Here is a 23,606-nt window from a genome sequence, read left to right as displayed (position 1 = left end):
AGATTTCTTGAAAGTTGAATTACAATGTGGAATGTCATATTTGTAATTTTGAGGTTTCATATTGTATCTGTCAGACTACATTGAGTGCAACTTGTTTAAAAAATGTACTGCAGCATTTAATAGAATCTATGAAATATTTGATTCAATGCTTAGATTTTTTTTTATATTTCAGAATGATTGAACTAGTATAAATTGGTATATCTCAAACATAGTTTGACATAGTTCTTTAATAACATTTAACATCGAGTGAAACTCATACTTGCAGAAGTAACTTTATTTTCTTTTATCTCTGTAATTTGCCAATCACACATCATTTGTGCAAGTCATATATTATTTTACTCAGCATAAAATGTATAGTTTTAATGTAATACCATTGATGTATTTTTTTTTACTGGTATATAGTTTGATTTATGAGACTGTTTTAACAGCAAATTATGTGTTGATTTGTAGGAACTAAAAGAGGCATCCCAAATTTTGGCACAGTGGAATACTGGTTCCGATTAAGAGTTCCCATGGACCAAGCAATTCGACTTTATCGAGAACGGGCAAAGGCTTTGGGATATATAACATCAAATTTTAAGGGGCCAGAGCAAACGCAGTGGGTAAGCTTGCTTGCTTTTAAGACCCTTTTATGACATAGAAATGTGATAATATTTCTTTATATGTCATGCTTTAAACTGGAATTATTTTCTTTCACAACCATCAAGTGGCTTTTTCTAACTTTTTTATTTTGAAACTCATAGACTTGCAGGAAGTAACAAAAATAGTAGAGAGATCCTTCATCCAGCTTCTCCCATTTGTAAAATCTTACATAACTGTAGTACAACATCAAAACCAGGAAATGGACATTGGTACAATGCTATTAACTAAGCCACAGACCTGATTCAGATTTTATCAGGTTTTACATGTGTGGGTAAGGAGGAGAAGAAGGAAGAGTTCTGTGCAGTTTTATCACATGTATGTATTCGTGTAACTACCACCACAGTCAAGATACAGAATTGTTTCACCACCACAAAGGGACATCCTTGTGCTACTACCCAGGATGCTTTTGAAAAATAGAATTGGAATATAATTATCACACATCAACTGACTTTCGTTATACTTTCTACTGTTAAGGAAATAAGTAGCTTTTATTGGACTGTCTGTTATTCTTCTTTCAAACTGTTTCCCCATGTTAGTTTTCTGAAATGCCAAGAATACAAAACAAATATTCTCTTACTGAGAGCTGGACTTTCACTGCAATTACTCAAGGTAGCATTGTCCAAACTATATTTCATGGAGTCTTAATGGCCATATTTCCAAAAGAATTCCATGATCCAATGAATGCAGAAAGCACTGAATTGAGCAAAGTTCAACAGGGCCCTTGATTTTAGGAATTCTCTTGTGTAATACGAATCTCAAGAGGAAGCGTAAAGTATGTAGTTATGCTGAGTAAGAGAGGGACAGAATATAGTAGAAACGTTTTGCAATGTGTCTGCTCGAGTCATAAATATCTTTTTTTCATTTGGAACTGCCCTCACTGCCAATCTAAGGGGCTGGGCCCGCTGGGGCAAGCTTCTGTCTGATGACCCTGTCCTCACCCAGTCTCCACCCAACTGTAACTAACGATTAGGACTACCACCTGAAGCCAGTGGAGCCAATCAGATTCTGCTTCCTAAGATAAAGATAAGGCAAGACTCTCCATGCCTGGAACATGTAAAATTAGGAGCTATAGAGCAGCCACCTTCCACCATGTTAACCAGCAAAGGAAAGAAAATGGGTCTGGAGAGAGAATAATGGGCAAACATCCAGAGAAAATGGAAACTGGGTAAACAGCGAATTCTGGTGGTTTTCCAGTCCTACTACCTTCCTAAGGCCCAACCACATTTCTGCTATAACAATTCCATGAAATAACCCTATAGCCTTATGTTAAAGACCCTTTCTGTTATATTTGCTAGATGGAATTAGTTTCTATAACTTGCAATTAAAGAATCATGACTAATATAACATTGATTCCCAAACTTAAGTAAGAATGGCACCCCTTTCTCAGAGACCATCTTTCTGGACTACAATTGTGCAGAACACACTTTGGGAAACGCTGTTACAGAAAGAGGCATTAGAAATAGAAATACCAGATTATTTAGTTTTGTATTTACAGGTTTTTAGACTCTTGACTTCTGGCTTGAATGATCTTTTACTGTTAGAATTTCAGCTTTTGTGGGTAGACTTCGGGGCAGAAGTGGAGGGGGTACTTTGTAAATTATTCCACTCAACAACCTTCTATAGCTGAAATGCACACTAGCCCTGGGAAAGCAGTATTGTGAGTCCCTTTCTAGATTCCCTGCCTCCACACCACCAGATGTCTCCACTAAGGAGATTAAGACAGGTTCTATTGTTCCTTCTCCAGTAAACTTCTCTAGAGTCAGAGGTCCCAGATGCACAATCAGATTCAGAAATGCAGCGAAAGAGGGGTCCCTTTGTGGAAGGTAGAGAATTCTCCAATACTAAATACACAAAGCACTGAAACACTAACGTTTCTTTGTCCCAGATCACATCAGCTATGGTAGGGTTGACAGTCAGTGCAGTTGTTTGCTAAAATACCTGTGCACTGGCTACCTGAGCAGAGGGGCCATAGGGCAGTTTCCAGCCCTGCCTAATAACGTCCTCATGCTCCTCTCTCTTCTGAAATGTCCTCCCATTCCTAGCTTTTTATCCCCTCCAACGTTTATCTCAGATTCTGTTCTCTTGTTCTTATAACCGGTGGCCTTTGAAATAATGGCTAATCTTGGCCTCAGGTATCTGCTTGGTTCAGGATGAGCGCCAACCCAAATATAACCAGATTCTGTCTCAGGGAGGGAGGAGGGGCCATCAAATTTATTGGACTCTCACCAAAAAATGGGCTATGATCACATAGCTGGAATGGTCGAAGGATTAGCTCTTAATAAAATTGTGAACTAGAGAACATTCATCTTTGGACCCATCTGCTAACTTTACTTGTTAGTTATTAAATAGAATTAAAGAGCATCAGATTCCCTTTTCCTTGGTTTTATTTGGTTTTAATAGCAATCTCTAAATGTATGTTCAGTCTTCTATGTTTATTGCTAATAGCATAGGATCATTTGTTCACACATGTTCCAGTGAATATTGGTGTTGAATAAGATCAAGAGGCTTTTACTGAGAAATTCACTATGAAGTGAAAATTTTTGTCCATTTACAAAATTATTTTGTTTGGAGGTTAGCAACTGACGTTTATCTTTTCATTGTATTATTACTATAATATAAACATGTATGTTTTTCCAGTTAAGTCAGCAAGCATCCAAAACTACTCAGCTTAGTTCTACCGACCGCGCCGATGGCAACTTAAACGAACTTCATGTTACAGTGAGATGTTGCAACCGCCTGCCGTCCCGAGCGAGCCACCTGCAGCCACACCCATATGTCGTGTACCAGTTTTTTGATTTTGCAGACCATGATACAGCCATCATCCCCAGTAGCAATGATCCACAGTTTCATGATCACGTGTGTTTCCCGGTGCCAATGACTACGGACTTGGATCGATACCTTAAGTCAGAGTCTCTGAGTTTTTATGTGTTTGATGATAGTGATACCCAAGAGAATATTTACATAGGAAAAGCCAATGTGCCTCTGATCTCATTGGCACATGACAGGTATATCTCAGGTAAGCCTATTTCTTCCTCTATGAAATTGTCAGAACAAACCTAAATTAACCTTAGTGCTACGGACATGTTCTGTTTATAACTACTCTTCCTAACCATCTCAGATAATCTTAAACTTTGGGCCATGTTATATTTTCTAAGTTATCTTTTTAGTGGTTGTTGCAGGAATTACATATGCATCTTAATTTATCATAATATACTTAAAATTAATACTAATAACTCTGTTAAAATACAGAAGATCCCCTCTTCCTTTGTGCTTGTTGTCATACATATGTATGTAGTATCTGTTATGAACCAGACAACATAATGTTATAATTATTGATTTATATAACTTTATGTCCTTTAAAGAAATTAAGAGAAGGGAGAACATACATAATTACAGACTTTTGTATTCACTTATGTATTTATCACTTCTCATATTCTTTATCTTCTACTGCCTGGTGTCACTTCTTTGCTCCAATATAGCTTCATTTCCTCCCACTCCTTTGTGCTGTTACTGTCATATATTTTTTGTCTTTGTATAAGTCCAACAATGTAATTTTGCAATTACTGTTTTATGCAATTGTCTTTTAAATCAGTTAAGAGAAGAAATTGGGAAAAATATATTTATGCTATCTTTTATAATTACTATGTAATTACCTTTATTGGTCTCTATTCCTTTGTGTTGATTTGAGTTACTATCTGATGTCACTTCCTTTCAGCTTCAAGAACTTCCTTTAATAAGTCTTATAAGTCAGGTCTGCTGGAAATGAATTCTCTCTATCATTGTTATCTGGGAATGTCTTTTTTTATAGATTTTTATTAAAGATATAGCTAACATACAATAGTATATTAGTTTCAGGGGTACACAGTAATTATTCAACATTTATATACCTAAAGAAGTGTCACCATAAGCCCAGCAATCAATCATCTGACACCATTCTATACTATCACAATATTATTGACTATATTCCCTATGCTGTATAATACATACCCATGACTTACTTGTTTTATACCTAAAAATGGACCTCTTATTCCCCTTCACCTTTTCCCCTTTTTTAATTTTTCAATTACAGTTGAAATTCGGTATTATGTCATATTAATTTCAGGTGTACAGCATAGTAGTTAGACATTTATATATTTAAGAAGTGATCCCCGTGATTAGTTTAGAACCCACGTGGGACTACACATAGTTATTACCATATTATTGTGGGAATGTCTTTATTGTGCTTTTAATTTTTTGAAGGACAGTCTTGCTAGATACAATATTTTTGGTCATCAGTTATTTTTTCCTTCAAGCAGTTTGAGTACATCAGACAACTAACTTGTGGCATCCATTATTTTTGATGAGATATCAGCTGTTAATCTTATTATGGCTCCTTCATACTTGGTAGTGTTATCAAGATTTTCTTTTTTTTTTTTTTAGCTTTTGACAAGTCAACTCTGATGTGTCTAGGTATGGTTCCCTTTGTGCTACCCTCCTTGGAATTTGTTGAGCTTCTTTATATGTAGGATGCTGTTATGAACCAAATTTGGGAAGTTTTTTTGCCATTATTTCTGGAATTATTTTCTGCCATTTTTTTCTTCTTCTTGGACTCATTACACATATGTTTGTATGTCTAATGGTGTCTCACAGGTCTCTGAGTCTCTGTTCACTTCTCTTCATTTTTCCTCTTCCAATTGGAAAATCTCAACTGATCGATCTTTTTTTTAAAAAAAAAAAAAATTATTTTATTTTTTTTCCCTTCTTCAGCCTCACCAGTCCCCCAACTCCTGTTCAAGCCATCGTTTCTCAGTCTAGTTGTGTAGGACACAGCTCCCTGGCCCATGCTGGTATTAGGAGCTTTGCATCCCGCCCCTCCCGGCTGAGGCAGTCGGTAGCCAGTCATTGGTCAGCGCTCACAGCAGTTCTCACCAGCTGCTGGACACTCACGCTGGCCACCGGCCACTCCTGGCAGCACACAGTAGCCCAAGGCATCACACACTGACCTCCCCTTCAGCAGTTCACGGCAGCCCAGCTCCAGGGAGAGCCGTTGTTCACAATCTTAGCTGTAGAGGGCGCAGCTCATTGGCCCATGTGGGAATCAAACCAGCCACCTCGGTGTTAGGAGCACCGCACTCCAACCACCTGAGCCACAGGCTGGCCCGATCAATCTTCAAATTCATTGATTCTTCCTTCTGCCAATTCAAATCTTCTATTGAGCCCTTCTATTGATTTTTTCATTTCAGTAATTACACTTTTTCAACTCCAGAATTTCTATTGAGTTCTCTTTTTGTAATTTCTGTTTATTATATTCTCTGTTTAAGAAGTCATTGTCATCACATTTTCCTTTAATTCTTTAAATATGATTTCTTTTAGTTCTTTGAACATATAATAGCTGATCTGAGGTCTTTGTCTGCTAAGTCTAACATCTGGACACCCTCAGAAAATGTCTTTTGATGGCTTGTTTCCTGTGTATACATCACACTCTCCTGTTTCTTTCTCTCTCTCTCTCTCTCTCTCTCTCTCTCTCTCTCTCTCTCTCTCTCTCTCTCTCTCTCTCTCTCTTTCCCTCCCTCCTCTTAAAATTGGACATTTAGGATACTATATTTTAGCAACTTTGGATTCCAACTTCCCCAGTCTACAGGGTGATTACTGTTGCTGTTTTTGTTTTGCAGCTTGCCTAGACTAATTCTATAGTCTCTTTCCTTCACTATAGCCAGTGATGTCTCTGCTAAGTTTCTGCTTGTTTTATTCTTGCTTTAATTTTAAGCCTGGGTCAGCCAATGATTGGTCAGAGGTTGTGCTTAAACACCTTGGGCTGGCAGACTTCTGCCCTTTGCCTGGGGCTCAGTGAATGGTTTGGGTAATGCCTTCAAAGTTCAGGCAGCCGACGAGTCTCACAGTCAGCCAGGGACAAGTAGCTCACTAGGGTATTGTTTCTGATCATTTCTGTCTAGTTTTATCATTGCTCCTTATGGAAAGGATTTACTGAGCTCTTCACTCAGCCATTCTGGAATGCTCACCTGTGCCTATAAGAGTTTATCACCTACCTATATTCCACCTGTATCCTTCTGTTTTAGAGTTGTTTTGTTTTTTTCTTTCCCAGGCAGCCACTAAAAGACGTGTCATATTCACTTGAGGACCGAGTAAAGGACACCTCTAAACAAAATTATCCTTGAAATATAGATTTCTTTTTTCAAGTCAGGGATTTTTCATACTGAAAAATTGAGTACAATAATTAAAATTTGTGACTCAATATTACAGATATAGGTAGATGGTACTTTTTGTTACTGCTAAATGTTTGGATGGTTTATCTTATGGACATTTTTTGCTATGCTACTATTAATTTGGAGTAATTTAACAAATCCCAATAAAATATTTAAAATTATAATAGAATTATATAGTAATACAAAGACTCCTTTAGATATAGAAATTATTTGAAACTTTGAATTTTAATATATTTTTCTATAAAGACAAGTCTTGCAAGAATACTCAAATCAAAATGAAGGTTGATATTTGAGGTATAACCCAGATGATATCTTAGAGGATGGCTAAGAATTTTGAATAATCTCAGAATTTAATTTCAGTGAATTAAAATATTTATAAGTTAATTTTCTCATCTTTGAATCAGTATTATCTTTGAGGCCTTAACTTCTGAAAGCAGTCTGCTTTAGAGATCAACCTATCACAGACCCTTTTGTCTTTATTTTATTCTCTTAAGTCATTTAGGTTGTAGGTAAAACCCAAAATTACTTTTTAAGTTGTAGGTAGTTCTCTTTGTTCTTCTTTAATTATTATGGTAATAAAACTTCACTCTAGCATTAATTAAAGTCGTTTTTGTGATTTGACAGGAATATTTAAGTTAAGAAACCATGAAAAGCATCCTGCGGGAACCATTCATGTTACACTGAAGTGGAAATTTGCTTACCTTCCGCCAAGTGGATCCATAACAACTGAAGACTTAGGAAATTTCCTGCACAAAGAAGAGTCAGAAGTTGTGCAAAGAGTACCTCAAGCATCCTCTGTTAGCACGTTAGTTGTCGTGAGTGACAGTTACTTTGAATTTCCTATAAAACCTAGGAAATAGCCACAAAAAGAAAAATAAATAGCTGAAGCTTTATCTAAAATGTATGTTCATAATACTCAGTTTGACATATTGGTTTATCTTAGGCACCAACACCTAAACCAAGGCAACGTCTAACACCTGTAGATAAGAAGGTGTCTTTTGTGGATATCGCACCACATCAGAGTTCTGTAAGTAGTAAACACTCAAATTACTGATTTTTTTTTCCCATAACAAATATTGTAAATAAATGATACAGGTGTAGTAATTTGGCATTGTGTGTCAGTATTAGTTGTCCTTACCTTTTAATCTAAATCTTCCTTGGGCCCCATATTTCTCGCCAGTTATTGCCCCAATCTTCTGCTCCCCATTTACCAAAGAAATCAAACAAACAAACAAAACCCACAACAAATAAAACCCAAACAAACAAAAACCATTCAAAAATGGTTTTAATTTTGTCTCCATTTCCTCATAGTGTTTCTTGAAACTCACGCTGGTCAGATTTTGTCTTCGCCACATCCAGTAGTCAAACCTCAGTCCCCATCTTAATCCCCCAGTAACACTGAACATAATGGAATACTTGCTCCCTCTTCTCTTGGCCTCTGGGATTCCATGCCTTCTTCATTTGTCTCCAACTTTACCAGTTATTCTCTCATTCTCCTGGACCATATCTCTAAATGTTGAAGTGCCTCAACAGTGAAACTTCAGACTGAGACATCTCTTCTCAATCTACATCTACGTTAAGAGATCTTATCCAGTCCCCTACCTTTAAAAAGCATGTACATGCTGACACTCCCATACTTAAAATTGTCAATCTTGATCTCACTGCCAAATTCCAATATTTATCTTCTTACTGCTTATTTCATATATACTGGATAGGAATCTAAAGTTAACATGTCAAAAACCAAACCTGATTTCACCAAGCCTCTTTCAAAATTTTTCTCTTTTATTTTTTCCCCATTCTCAGTTACTCATTCACCTAGTTGCTTAGTCATGAAATTTTGGAAGCATCCCTTTGACGCCTTCTTTTCTCACATCCTACATCCAGTTTATCCACAAAACCTGTGAGCTGTACTTTCAAAATATATCCTGTATCTACTGTACCACTCAAGTCACCATCCGCTCTCATCGATTTTTTTAAAAACGTCTTTCTTTGTAAAAAAAAGTTCTCTGTAGTAAAGGGTACAAGTCTTAAACACACAACAGCTCAATGAAATTTTACATATTTACAGGCCCATGTAACCACCACCCAGATCAAAATATTCTTTCTCCCCAGGGCTTAAAATAATACCTGATATATACAGAGCATTTAATATATATGTTCTCAATAAATGAATTCAACAATTGATATTCAGGCAATGTTTTACAGCTAGCATTATCAAGCGCTCATTATGTGTCAGGCACTGAACTAAGTGCTTCATATCCATTGACCTCAGTTAATCCTTACAACAACTCTAATGTTGTTTATACTAGAATTATTCCCATTTAAAGATCAGGAAAGTAGTGTCTACACAGGTTAAATAACTTGCTCAAGATCAAAGTATTAGATCTGGGATTTGACCATAGGTAGCCCGATTCCTAAGTAAAATGATCATGAATATAAAAAAGACATCCATGGAAATGTTTGTTACAACATTAACCACAGTAGCAAAAAATCATGAACCAGTTAAATGTCCAACACTTGTAAAGTGGTTCATTAAATCATGATATATCCTCTCAATGTAATATTTTATATTGTCATTAAAAATGATATTTACCCAAAGTTTCATATCAGAAAATTTTGTTACAATGTTTTTTATGCAACAAATATATTGTTGCATTGTATGTATTGTATTTACAATATAATTATTGTATTTACAATATATATTGTATTTACAATATAATTATCACTGTGTAACCAAAAACTATTTTTATTTGCATTAAAAATTAATTATAAAGGAATAGAAATCTAACTAGTTATTAACAGATATTATCATTGGGTTTTGGGAATGTGGATTTCTGTTAATTTATTTTATCTTTTCTTGTTCATCTTTCACATTTTCTATATTGGGCATGTTAACTTCTAAAATAGCAAAAATGATAAACTATAGTTTAACAATAAACATCAGATTATGAACCATGGAATAATGGTTGATATAAATTGATGTTTGATACAGTAAAAAAGATAATGTTGATCATAGAAAGCATATACCTATTCTAGCATATGCAATTGTTGAATTACGTGAATAATTAAACACAATTTATAATTTATAGTTATTCTAGAAATATTAGAAAATAAAAATAAGCAAAAAATTAAAAACAGTAAAACTAAATTCCCCCAAATCTAGATACAGAGATAGAATTTTGGTTAATTTCTTTCCATACTTTTTCTCGTGTGAATGTACACACATATATGTTTGTTTGAGTGTTTTTGTTTTTTAACAAAACAGTATACAACTATATGTATTGTTCTATAACTAGCTTTTTTACTTAACACTGTATTGTAAACTCTTCAGTGTCAGTAAGTGCATATGGACATTATTAGGTTTCTCATCGTTACATTAACCTCAGGTATTTAGACGCGCCATATTTGATTTAACTAATACCCTATTGTTGGACATTTGCATAGTTCTCCCTTTTTTGAGATTATAAACAATGCTTCAATGAAATACATTTGCAGTTCTTAAATTGCATATATATATGTATATATATATATGCCTTGAAGAATATCAATAATTTTACTGAATGCAATTTCATTGTCATGTGAATAGCTAATATATTTGCTCCTAATTTATATTAGTGTGTGTGTGTGGTGTGTGTGTGTGTGAGTGTGTGTATGTATGTGTGTGTGTGTGTCAGAATGATTTGGGATTTAGTAATAATACAAAATAACCTACATACATGTTTTTACATTACTATAAGGAGACTTCTGCTCCTCCTGAAAGTAGAAAGGAAATTTCACCAGAAGTGGAACATACACCAGAAGTAGATACTAATGTGCCAACTGTTTCACATATTCACGAGGTATGTATTTATATCAAAATTATTTTGAAAAGTTTCATTTGTTTCTTAAAGACTTTGTCTTTGTCTTGACATGGATCAGGAAATCATAGCATTGATCTTATTTTTGCATGTGACGTCCTTGGAATAGAAAGGTCAAAAATATGACAAGTGTAACAGGTATAATTATGCTGGTATTAGCATAATATCAAATAGATATGTGAATTAATGTAAAATTTATTTTGAGATTAATGTATTGTTCCTTTTTAATTTATAATTAATTTTCATTTAGCTGAATATTTTCATTTGTACAATTTAAGTGATTATTTTCTAATGAATCATGTATATTGCATATCTATATATTTAAGTCTCAGGATTACACACTTTATTATTCAAGTGCTTCAGCAAAAATGCTGTAAGTGTGATCTAATCGGTGATAAATATATTAGTGTGCTTTTGTTTCTTCAGGATTCTCAAGAAAGCTGTGTAGATAAGGTAAAAGACAATACTGAGAAAATGCAACAAGGAAAAGATGATGATGTGTCTTTACTATCCGTGGGTCAGCTTGCAGAACGAAGTTTGAGTTCTTCTGAATATGAAACAGAAATAACTGAGGAATTGGAGCCAGAAGGTGACTTTCTTTTTTAAATTGACATTATGTATTTAACTCTTAGCTTTGTTTAATCTGTTAAAGTATGCCCTTTGGATCATCTTCATTTAAGTGGATCTACTTCATGACACCTATTTCTCGACAGAAATGATGAACGTGGTTCAGTCCCGTCAGCTGTGATCCGGTGGAATTGTGGCAAATCTGCTTATTTCCACTTGGAGCCACAATAGAATGCCAGTGGCTTTGCTGACCATATCTCCATATTATATTTTAAATGGCTTTATACTCTCTTTTGGTTCCATACTATCATCTGGAGTATTCTAGAGGACTTTTTAAAAAGTAAAACTAAGAACTCAGACAAAAAAGACAACTTATGACATTATTTAATTTATGTAAATATCTAGAGAAGGCAACTAATCTGTAGTGACAACCAGCATTTAAGTTGTTGCCTGGGAAGGACAAATGGGAAGAGAGATGAAGAAGTGAAGAGATTACAAAAAGACCTAAGGAAACTTTTGGGGCTGATGGCTATGTTCACAGTCTTCATTGTGTGATGATTTCATGGAATTAATGTATGTGTCAAATTATCAAATTTTGCACTTTAAATGTGTGCAGTTTATTGTATGTCCATTTTAACACAATAAAGCTGTAAAACTTTTAAAAATGTTTTTAAATAATAATAACTTGACTCTTACACACTATTACTGGTTAAGCTGTAAGAAAGTATCTATTACCCTGTCTTCTTTTAAAATTATTTTTTTAAGTTCATACTAGAACAAGCTGTATTTTCATTTCCTTTGTTTCTACTAAAACTAAACTTGGAATTTTCTGTCATTTTTTTCTCCTTTCTAAAATGTAACGTAAATGTAAATATCTCTGCTGCTGAAAAGGTTCAGACCTGATCATCATATTGTTCTTTTGAGGTTTTCCTTACAATGTAAGCTTATTTCTCTCCTCTTTACAAGCTACAAATATAACGAGTTTAACAGATTTACACCACTAAAATTTTGATGTTTTGACAGATGAAGAAGACAGATCAGCTTCTGACAGTGATGAGTGTATTGTCCCAGGTCCTACCTCCAAGAATATCAAGCAGGTAAGTAACTTGGCACCAACTAGAAATGTTCTGAAATAAAGTTGCTTTTCATTCATAGTATATCAGTTTCGTATATGAACATCTTAAGGCAAAAATATTTCCGAAAAAGAATTAATATTTTATCATAATCTTATTCAAGCAATCATCTAGAATCAGAAACTTTTTTTTACAGTTTCATTATATAATGGGCTATAACATGTAAACAGTAGTTTTGCTTGCGTGTTAAGAGTACCTAACATTCAGTAGCTTCAATAGGTACTTGCTTAAACCAGTTGACGTCCCTGACTTCTTTTCAGAACCATTGTACAAGGATGTGTTAAATCAAATCTGAACTTTAAAGAATTCAAAATGTGAGATGACATTTAAAATTATAATAATGTGCAAATGTGAATTAATAGACCCTTCATATCTAAATATGTCTACCAATAAACTGCTAGTTACTTCATTTCTGCTAAAAAAAAATTAAACCTTCTTAGACAGTAATTAATCACATGTAAGTATATTTTGCTTGTTTTGTAGCACATTGCTGAGAAGTAGTATATCAATTGAAATTTTGAAAAGAAAATTATACTTTAATTTATATGGGAAGTATACCACTTACTAGAGCAGGTATAAAAAAGGTTTTATAAAGTAAAGTAAAAAGTTCTAGCTTTTCTATTCATCTAAGTTAATTTTCCTAAAATGATTAATTGTACTCCTGTTTTTAGAATCTCTACTGTATTGGTAAGAATTGCAATACTTCTTTCAACTCTTAAAACTTTTAGCGTAATCTGTGCAGATCAAATGCATAGAACAGAATATTTCAGTTATCACAGATGTCTCCATAGAGAAAGTCTTTGTTTCTGTGACTGATAAATAGAAATGATTGATAAATGCAGACAGAACAGTTCATCTGTGAAAAGTTATAGTTTTCTTACTACATAATTATTAATTATAATAACATCATTTAACCTATAACATCCTGATATGTGGAATCTTTATTGTTCAAAATTGATACATCAGGGAAAGGGAAAGAATTTTGTATATGGTTCCCTGAAGACTTTTAATTATAGCATTTAGTTCAATTTAATTTTATTTTGCTTTATCAAGTCTGAAATTGTTCAATTATTTATCAAACCAATGAATAGAAATCCTCTACCTTCAATTAGAAAATTGTGATAATGGGAATCAATTGGAAAATGGGCTCCGTGTGTGGGATTTAGCTTTATAGTCACTTGTATTAGTCAGGGATTTCAGAAAAAACAAAACAGAGGATGTATAAATGTAGAAAGAGATTTATTAGAAGGGATTGACTCACGTGATGATGAAGACTGAAAGGTCCCAACATCTGCAGTTGGCCAACTGGAGAGTCAGTGGTGTGGTTCCGTTCCGAAAGCAGGCAGGCTAGAAATTTAAGAAGAGTCAGTGTTTCAGTTCAAGTCCAAAGGCAGGAAATGACCATAGTCCCAGCTGAAGGCAGTCAGACAGGAGGAGTTTCCTCTTACCCACCCGTTGTTCTACTCAGGCCTTCCGTTGATTAGATGCCCACCCACATTGGGGAGGGCAGTCTGCTTTCCTCAGCCTACTGAGTCAGATGTTCATCTCATCCAGACACACGCTCCCAGACACCCCAGAATAATGTTTGACCAAATGTCGGGGCCCCTTGTGGCCCCATCAAGTGCACACATCACTTTATTAAGAGTCCTCCCTTCATTGCGTCAAGAACAGTAAGCCTGCCTGTTTGCTTCAGACATTTCTCACGTTGCAGTAAGGAGTTTTCTGCAGGACTTGGCCTGCCTCATCAGGATTTTTGTATGCTTGTGTGGTTTAACCTTTTGACATTGAAAATATGAGAAATGAGATGTTGAATCGGTCCAGGTACAAAGGGATATACTCAGTCAGTCAGTCTCCAAGCAGCACTCCTTCCTCCTGTTGTAAACCAGTGATTCCCTGCGACTCCCCATGTGCTCCTCCCCATGTGAGGAGCTCAGTGCAGTGCTCTGGCCCTGCTCTGCCCCCACGGAGCACCCCCGTTACCTGGGAAGGCATGTTCGTGAGAAGTTCAATAGGAATTCAGCAGTTAAATCACAGCATAAAACAGTTGTCGGGACACACTACCAAGAATAATATCGGACTCAGATATTGGAGCTGAAGAAGAATTAGCTGTTTTCTAGCCCTTCATCATTTTCCAAAGGAGCAAACTGAGATCTTGAGAGATGAAGTGACTTGCTCACAATCATGCCACTAATTAAGGAAGTTCAAAGGAGGGAGGAATTTGGAGTGATTTTTCAGTAGACTTTGCAGAGGATGTGCCCCTGAGCGGGCCCACCCGCCCCCCTTCCCTTTCTTGGGCGCTGCATCTCTGCTTTCTCTCAGCTTGAGCTGACTCGCTGTCTCACTTGCTTGTTGCCCAAAGGTAGCTACACAAAAATTCCCAGCCCCAAGGAGAGAGATCTGGTTGGCCATGTCTAGCCTCAGATTGCATCCATTTTTATCAGTTGTGCACCCTGGATTCATTCAGTGTGGCCAGTCACACAGGAAAAAGGAGTGTCCTGTCCTAACTGTGACATCTCCAAGATGGGGATATATGGCAGCAGGGAGACAGTTGTGGGCACTTCCAGGCAGGGATGTACGTTTCGTGTTTCAAAAGTCAAGAATACACTAAGTAGAGCAGCCTTTCTGTGTAGAGGGATACAGGGCCTCAGGTACAGTGCAGAAGGCTAAATGTTTCGGATTTTTATCCTGTGGATACTAGAGAGATAATGCAGTAGTTCATTTAACTTTGTAAACATTGTGTTCATCATCTAAAAGTAACTTGCAAAGTATTGGAAAATGTTATCTAATTATACCACCTTAGACGGTGCTTCTCAGCTAGAGGCGATTTTGTCCCCCAAGGGACATTTGGCAACGTCTGGAGACATCTTTGGTTGTCATCCTGGGAGGGACTGCTACTGGCATCATAGGGTTACTGCTAAACATGCTACAATGCACAGAGCCCACAGCCAAGAGCTCTCTGGCCCCAAACACCAGTGTGCTGAGGTCGGGAAGCCCATGTGACACCTGCAGCAAGAAGGGGTGGGTACCAGCAACTGTGTCTCCAGGGGATGGTGCGTTGCCCGTGGCGAAGGTAGAATAAAGCACTTCGGTTTAACAAAGAACTTCAGTGAGAGAAAGAACTGTTCCTCTAAAATGGTCAGCTAATTCTAATGTACACATATCTTTTTCCTTTAGCATAAGCTGGGTTTTTTTTCTTATTACTTCTGGGACAGTCATTTGTGTTACTTTGCTAAGGCTTAATACAGCCTTTGCTCCCATTCCAAAATGTGATTTCATATAATGGTTTTAGACGACATCTCAAATGTGTGAACGTCATTTAAAGCAAGCAACTGCTCTAAGCAATACCTGAAGCCTCAGTCGCCACTAACCAGCTCCCAGGTGCTTTTAAAAATTCTACTTTTAATAGAAGGTACTGCCCAGTATCTTATGTTAATAGGTGAAATTCATTTTGTTAAATTATATACCAAATATAGTAAAATAATATCAGCAAACATAGGAACAGAACTCAAGAGATCATCATCATGGTGAAATATGAAATACAGCATTTTCTAGTGATTGTAACTGTTTCTGTGTGCTGCTTTAGCAAATCGTTTAATGAGTCCTGGAACTTTCTTCTTTAAGATTGCGAAAGTGGGACAAAGAACTGCATGCTCTTCAGCCATGATCACCAGTTGTTAACATTTTGCTACACTTTTTTGTTATCATTTCTCTTCTCTCTCCCATATATGTGTATATGTGCACATATGTATGTATTTATATACACACATTCTTACATAGTTGTAATGACTCATTCGAGAGTTGCGTGAATCATGCCCTTTTACCCCTAAATACTTCAGAATAATAATGTAAGACTAGTATCTAATCTACAGTTCTCATTAGAATTTTTCACTGGTCCCAGTGGTATTCTTTCCAGCATTTTCTTGATCTGGTCCAGGCTCCAGTCCAGATCACACTTTGCATTTAGTTTTCACGTCTCTTAATCCACACTGGTTTGTCAGCCGTCCTCTGTGTTGGTCTTCATAACATGGACATGTAGTAAAGCTACGGACCACTTCTATTGTAGAATACCCTTGGGTTTGGGTGTGTGTCATGTGCCCACATATTAGACTCAGGTCACTGTACGGCTGGCAGGAGCTCTGCAGAAGCCACGCTGTGCCCTTCCCACTGCGGCGGAGCAGGCGGCACGGGTGTCGAATGGTGCCATTGTTGACGATGTCAGCTTCGATTGAGGCATTTGGTCGAGGCGTAAACCTTTCATAAGCTTAAAAATATTGGCCGCTCAGGAGTTTCTTCTTTTGTCTCCTCCTTAAGCACTGCTTCAGGTAGAAATCTCAGGACAGCGATACACAGCTTTCACCAGAAGGAAGGTGTTATTGAATGGCTACTATGTGCTAAGCACATCTTAGGTAATTTCTCCTTTAATTCTCACAACTGTTCTTCATTCATTAGCCTCTACTGTGTGTTGTAAAAGAAGCGCTCCCTGGCCTGAAAGAATTCACAGTCTGTAGGGGAAACAATGACAACGCATGGTCGTCAACAGAGAGTGGAAAGTACAGGGTGCTGGGGGAGCACTGGGGGGTGGGGGGTGCCTGACTCAGCAGGAGGGACGCTCCTCAGGGATGACTTCCTAGAGTCCCTGGAGCTGGGACCAAGTGCTGGAGATGATTAGGAGTTAGTGAAAGCCGAGGAGGGATCATTTGAGGCCAAAGGAAGAAAAGCATGAGAATTCGAGAGAATGTGGAACGTGGCTGGGCTTAAGCCTACGGCCCACATGGGGAACCCCAGAAAAATATTCTGGAAAGCTGGCCATGTCCAGAGCATTGAGCCCTCTGCACTGAGGCGGCTGACGTCTATCCTGAGATAGATAGACAGTGAGCAGCTAATGAGGATTTTCAAGGGATGGGGAAGAAAATCACTTATTCACTAAACAGAGATTCCATGGGCATTTATTGTGTACCCCGCCTGATTTTAGAGACTGGGAGTATAGCAGTGAATAAGAGAAATAAGTCTTTTGCTCTTAAGGAGTTTACACTCTTGAATCACATTTTAAAAGATCATACCATCAGTAATGTAAAGAATCGATTAGAGGCACAGAGTCTAGTTGAAAAGTAGATAACCCTACTCTGTGGTTATCCGACTTTATAGATTTTTTTTTTAATTGCTTCTAGCATACTGTCACAAAATTGAGACTTAGAAGTAGTGTCCTGGATAAATATCATTTATGCCAATTAAATTATGAATTTGAATTATCTACTACACTATGTAAGCAATTTAAGATCAGTCAGCTTTTTCTCCGTGTTACTGAATCTGACAGCTCATAGTTATTTCTTAGAAATGTAGATCCTTAAAAGGAATCTAACAGATTTCCCAGGACTTCGACATATTACTTGGTTCTTCCTCTTTTCTTCACGTCTGTGATGTATAATTAATCATAGATTACTTCATTTTGTTTCATTTCATTTACAACATTTATGAGCTTCACTTTGTCAGAATGAAATGCTTGTCCCCTCCTTTCCTTTCCAAAGTGGCATAATTGGTGTTAGCATCTTTTTTAACGGGCTACATAAAGTTTAGTGGCTGGATTAAATCAAGTCATTAACATAATGTGCTACCCAATTTGCCCCTATCTCTCTTCGTTTCCAGGACATCAAAGTGCCACAGAGTACCAGTGTAATTGGGCTTTGCTGGCCTGTCAGATTCCGTCAGCCTGATGACTGCTACGTTTACTAAAAGGCTCCTAGGCATGATAATTAATAGGGGGGAGGGTCTGAGAAATGTAAAACTTTGGACATTTCTCCATGAATATTTTATTCATTTGAATAATCAGAAGTTAACAGTATCAATTTGATGTATAATACATTGATTAAAAGCCTTGTTTTAGGTCCTCAAAATAGACATCAAAACTGAAAATTTGCATTTGTCACGGCATTTAAAAAAAATTAATCCTTCTTTCACATTATTTCTAATTTTATCATTTAAGCAACACAGCTTTCAATTTTCACAACTTGCCATGACTCACAGATTTCTTAAAGTGTGCCCACAAGTGAGAATGGGAAATCACAGGCTGGAGAGCAATGGACTCTTTTGTGCGATGCATATTTACATCTTTCTCTTTGTCCGTTCCTACTAAGAGCAGTTTTGTAAAAACTGCCATATCCAATTGGACTAAATTGCAATTCCACCTGGACACCAGGTTCTCACAAACACTAGCCTGACATTTCCAGGTGATCGCAACCGTGGTGTTCAGCAAAACATGCTGGAAAGCTTTGAAAGGCAAAGTGCATAAAGCAACACAGTACTTTGAGAGTTCATTTAAAAATTATTAAATCACTTGAGAATCAAATGTGACATCCTATCAATGGGTAAAATAAGCCCCTCCCCATGTTTTACATATCTTAAGCTAGATAGAAGTGTAGGTTTCAAACTATATTTTAAGTAAATGTTGAATTACTCTCCTGATAATAATTGCTTTTAAAACTGTTTTTTATGTATTGCGACTTTGTTATCTTTTGCTAATTTACCGTGGACTTCTTTCCATAGCAGTATGCTGTTTCTTTTAACATATGCATAGTATTCTATTGTATAGCTTACCCTATTTATTTAAATAATCCCCTTTCGATGGACCCTTAGGTTTCTCTCAGTTTTTGAGACTACAAATATTTCTAGTTAAAATGTTGCTTATTCAACGTAACATTTTTATACATAACAGTATATGAAAATACCTGTTTGCTCACATCACTCTGTCTGACTAATGTATAAGAAATTATATCTGCCTGATGATTCCACTTAAAAGAAGCAAACAAAAAGGTATATTCATATACATACGGTCTATTTTTATATGAGCGTACAGACGTAACATTTAGGTTTATGTAAGCAAAGAAAATGTCTGGAGGTACACAATCCAGACACTGTCAGCAGTGAGTATGCCTGGGACATGGGTCGAGGTCCCCAAACTATGGCCATGTACCTAATCCAGCTCTCTGCCTATTTCTGTAAGTAAAGTTTTATTGGGACATGGCCACACTCATCATTTACACGTAGTTCTGTAGCTGCTGTTACTCTACAAGAGCAGAGCTAAGTACTTGCAACAGAGACCACGTGGCCTGCAATGCAAAAAATACTTGCAATCTGGCTCTTTACAGAAAAAAATTTGCCAACCCCTAAGTTAAGGAATGGGAGGAAACAAGCAACTTTTATACTTTCTTTTTAGGATTGCTCTTGTTAGGTTCTTTTTAATGGTGAGTGTAGATTGTTCCTAAAAAGGAAATAATGTGTTAGTCTATTCTGTACTAAAATGTTAAGTACCTAAAGAACAACAGTTGAATATGCATATAGTAGAAGCTTTTCTATAAATATCTTCAAAAGGGTCAACAAATGTAGCTTAAATCTTTTTTGGTTGAGGACAGTGGTTCTGGAAGCGTGGGCCCCACCCCAGACCTAACGAACCAGAAACTCTGAGACTGGGGCCTAGCAGCCCGTGTGCTGCAGGCCCTTCAGGTCCTTCTGGGGGACAGTAAAGTTCGAGGCTGACAAGCTCAGGGAAAAGCAGAGCTTCTCACCATGGCTGCACATTAGAATCACTGCGAGAGCATTTTGAAATGCCAAGGCCCAGACTCCACCCGAATCAGTTAAATCAGAATTTTGTTTCAAGCTCCCCCAGCAATACGAATATGCAGCCAAAATTGAGAACCACGGCAGTATGACATCTGTTCTCAATGATGGTGAAAGTGGAATAGCCTGGCAAAATCACCTGAAATTGAGGGTAATTTTAAAAATTCTCTCCTTCCTTCACATTATGCTGCCACAGTAAGCCATAGTTAATGATGGAAATGTGTCGTATCCCTCAGGTGTGTTCGAACAGGAAAACACATTCCAGCCATTGCTTTACAACATGTGGTAACAAGGTCCTGTCATTTGCTGACCATTATGGGTGAGGTTTGCAGGGTGTGTGGGGAGACACTGATGCTGTTCTCAAAATAAGCACCCCCAGCCCAGCACCATGTTGGTCTCCATCACTGAAGCTTTCAGTATTTGTATCGTTTGTTCAATATAGGACCTTTTAACGGAACATGAGAAATTGTAGGTTCCTGCCCCTGATGACAACTGGGTTTGTTGTGTTTTGTTTGTAAAAACATTATTACTGTGACAGTGTGAGTTTCTATTTACTCTTACTTCTCCCAAAGAGCTGTTAGGTTGGTGCAAAAGTAATTGTGGTTTAAAAGGTTAATAATTGCAAAAACCGCAATTACTTTTGCACCCACCTAGTATTATTTTTTTAAAAAAACAAAGACTTTTCCATCAAAACTTGTATGAAGAATAGAGATGATTCCTCACAAGAGGAAGCTTTGGGACCTCGTGTGAGGTCGAGGGGACTTGTTCCGAGTCTGTGAGATGACTGCCCCCACCCCAGCCTGAAATGAAGAAGGGAAGTTGTGAGAATTGCCACTAATCAGTATGGGTTCCTACCATCTCACATTATGCTCTGTCAGTACCAATGGCAAGTTTGATATTTTTTGAACCAACAATTTTGAACTTGTCTTAGAACTCACCCCAATTAAAATTTAGCTCTTAGGAGGCCCAGACATAGATCATCACCTTCTATTTCCATTTTGTCTCTATTGTGTTGTTATAAAGTACCTAAGTTCTATATACTGAGGCTCCTACAGGCAGACTTTACTTGTATTTACACACATACACACACACAAAACATTTCTGTGGTGATAAAAATAATGCCCATGTAAATTCATATAACCATCTGGGGAGTAATTTGATAATCCTGTGAAGTTGAATCTTATCACCCAGCAATTCTTCTAAGAGAATCACTCAGGTACACAAGAAAACATAAAAGGATATTCAAAACAACATTGTTTGCAATAGCAAAATTGTTCATCAGTAGAGAAATAAATGGACTATAGATTATATATATGTAATATAAACCTATATAACAGTTAATATGAATGAATTATATCTTAATTATAAACATGAATAAATCTCAAAATATAGGATTGAGTGAAAAAACAAACATTGCAGAATGATCAATAGAGGATGATACCGCTACTATAAAATCTAAAAACGGAAAACAATACTATGTTATTTATGGGATGAATATATTTATGGGATTTATATATGAAGTAAGAAATACAAAAGTATGTTTGGGAATGAAAACACGCCAACTTCAGGATAGTGGTTACCTCGGGGGAAGTAAGGAAGGAGGGGAAAGGAGCTGGGAGGTGAGGACTTTATATCTGTAATATTTTATTTCTTCAACAATAATAATAAAAACGGTTTTAATCAGATAGAGCAAAATGGTCACATCTGTTTAAGATGTTGAGTAGTTTTGACTATGCCAAATTATTCTCTATACTTCATAATTTAAAAAGTTAAAGAAACGTTTATTCATTGTAGAAATTTAGAATGAAATAAAACTCACACGTAATCTCACCATAGCGAGATTTGAATCTAACTGACTGAAACAAGTTGCGAAACCTTTATCATAGGCCGTTCCCAGTTAAGCAGCACTGTGTTTAAGGGCTGTCAAGTCGAATTAGGTTTTAAAAGCCTAACAATCCAACTCCAGTGTGGCCGCTACGATGGTTGAAACCAGAGGAAGAATTCCGCATGATCCTCTGAAGTAAAACATAAAAAACCTAAGCATGCCAGTCAGAGCCCAAGTAAACACTATAGAAAAATATGGCCTGCGATGTGCGTTAGCATCGCTTAGGAAGCAATAGTGGACCTGAGCCAAAATCATGGGAACTATAACTTGTTTCTCTGAGAGCAATACAAGCTGTCATCACGTGTCGAGCTCAGTCAGTCCCATAATGTACAGTTCCTTCTACACCGACAACTAAAGATCAGTTGCACACAGTTCGTATTTGAGTGACTTCTATTACGTTCGTCACAGTGAGAATTTTAAAATGCTGCGCTATATGCTGATGTTGACATCTTGCTAACTAAGGAAGCTAATAGGGCAATTGGTGAACAAGACACACACTCACAAAAAGCTACCGAGAAGCAGCGCCGTCCCTAATCACAAAGGTTCACACACACAGAAAAGAAACAACCAGGAAAGCCGAAAGCCTGTACTGTCCGGGCAGCTCCCCGGATCTGCAGGATGCATGCCCTGTAGTCACAGCCTGCCATGCTGCTGTCGTGATTCTGAACAGACAGTATGCACCTGTCTGACACGGCTTTGCTTCATTCACTGTCATTTGAATCGTATATTGTTTCTCCTTCCAGTTCTCCTAATTGAACGTTGTTTTTCATTTTTTCATTATGAAAAATTTCAAACATACTGAGAACTTGAAATAGTGGTAACCTACCCCCTAGATTCTACAATATTGACCTGTCTCTGAGATAGTCCTATTCAATTATAATCCAGAACAGCAAGATTTCTGTGTATTTTTCAACAGTTAACAGTCACCAAGTTTGCAAAACATAATAGGCAGGATAAATATTAGTTAAAGGAGAAAACACTAATAACTGCAGCTTCACATATGTCTGGCAATAGATAAATGATATTCTGAATATGTAGGAGATATTCAGCTGCCACTGACTCCATATCATTAAGTATTTATTGAGAGCCTACTATGTGCCAGATCCTGAAAAGGAAGAAGGTACGGTCCCAGCCTCCAAGAGCTCAGTTTACAGTGAGAGGCAGGTATGGAAACACATCCACATTTGTGACCAAAACGTGCACGAGGGCCCAGAGGAGAAACCACCTCACCCTTGGAGAGCAATAATGCTCTCGTAAAGGAGAGCCTCAGATAAATGGAATTTTGTCTGATGGAGAAGAAGATTTCTGACGCAAAAGCTGGGCAATATAAACAGCACACCACAGGTCGGGGGAAAGTGTTAGAGTGTAGGATAACAGAAAGGTTTTCAAGCAGGTGATGCCCGCTTTGTTTTCACAGGGAGAGAATTCTTCCACAAGAGTAGTTGAGGCTGCAGGCAAGGGATTCGGGGCAGGAGTGCCTCCCCTCTGGTACTGCCATCAGAGTAGATCCACTCTTTTTGAGCGTCTACTGCATACCACAGCCATGATACAATAAGCGAGATAATTGTGCCCGTGTCACTGAGCTGGTGGTCTTGTACTGTCTGTCTGCTTACAGTTTTACCAACCACTGATCTTTTATGATGCCTCCTTTTTTTCTCCCTCCTCATTCTATCAAACTTCAGCTTCCTAGTACTAGGAAGCTGCTATG

The 23,606-nt window shown here is 37.1% G+C and overlaps 1 protein-coding gene across 1 annotated transcript in view; it reads left to right on the top strand.

The window, feature by feature from the left end:
* RPGRIP1L (RPGRIP1 like) overlaps positions 1 to 23,606 on the top strand; it is an 88,714-nt gene that overhangs the window by 44,380 nt on the left and 20,728 nt on the right. The window contains exons 16-22 of the mRNA XM_033128805.1: positions 451 to 602; positions 3,280 to 3,658; positions 7,470 to 7,660; positions 7,789 to 7,872; positions 10,583 to 10,684; positions 11,129 to 11,291; positions 12,293 to 12,366. Of these exons, the coding sequence (XP_032984696.1) occupies positions 451 to 602; positions 3,280 to 3,658; positions 7,470 to 7,660; positions 7,789 to 7,872; positions 10,583 to 10,684; positions 11,129 to 11,291; positions 12,293 to 12,366 (1,145 nt within the window). The remainder of the gene's footprint in view (positions 1 to 450; positions 603 to 3,279; positions 3,659 to 7,469; positions 7,661 to 7,788; positions 7,873 to 10,582; positions 10,685 to 11,128; positions 11,292 to 12,292; positions 12,367 to 23,606) is intronic.

Source organism: Rhinolophus ferrumequinum, chromosome 15 (genome assembly GCF_004115265.2).
Source record: "Rhinolophus ferrumequinum isolate MPI-CBG mRhiFer1 chromosome 15, mRhiFer1_v1.p, whole genome shotgun sequence".
In the NCBI taxonomy this organism is placed as follows: Eukaryota; Metazoa; Chordata; class Mammalia; order Chiroptera; family Rhinolophidae; genus Rhinolophus; species Rhinolophus ferrumequinum.
The sequence above is the reverse complement of the archived record's forward strand: the minus strand, read 5'-3'. Positions and strand labels throughout refer to the sequence as shown.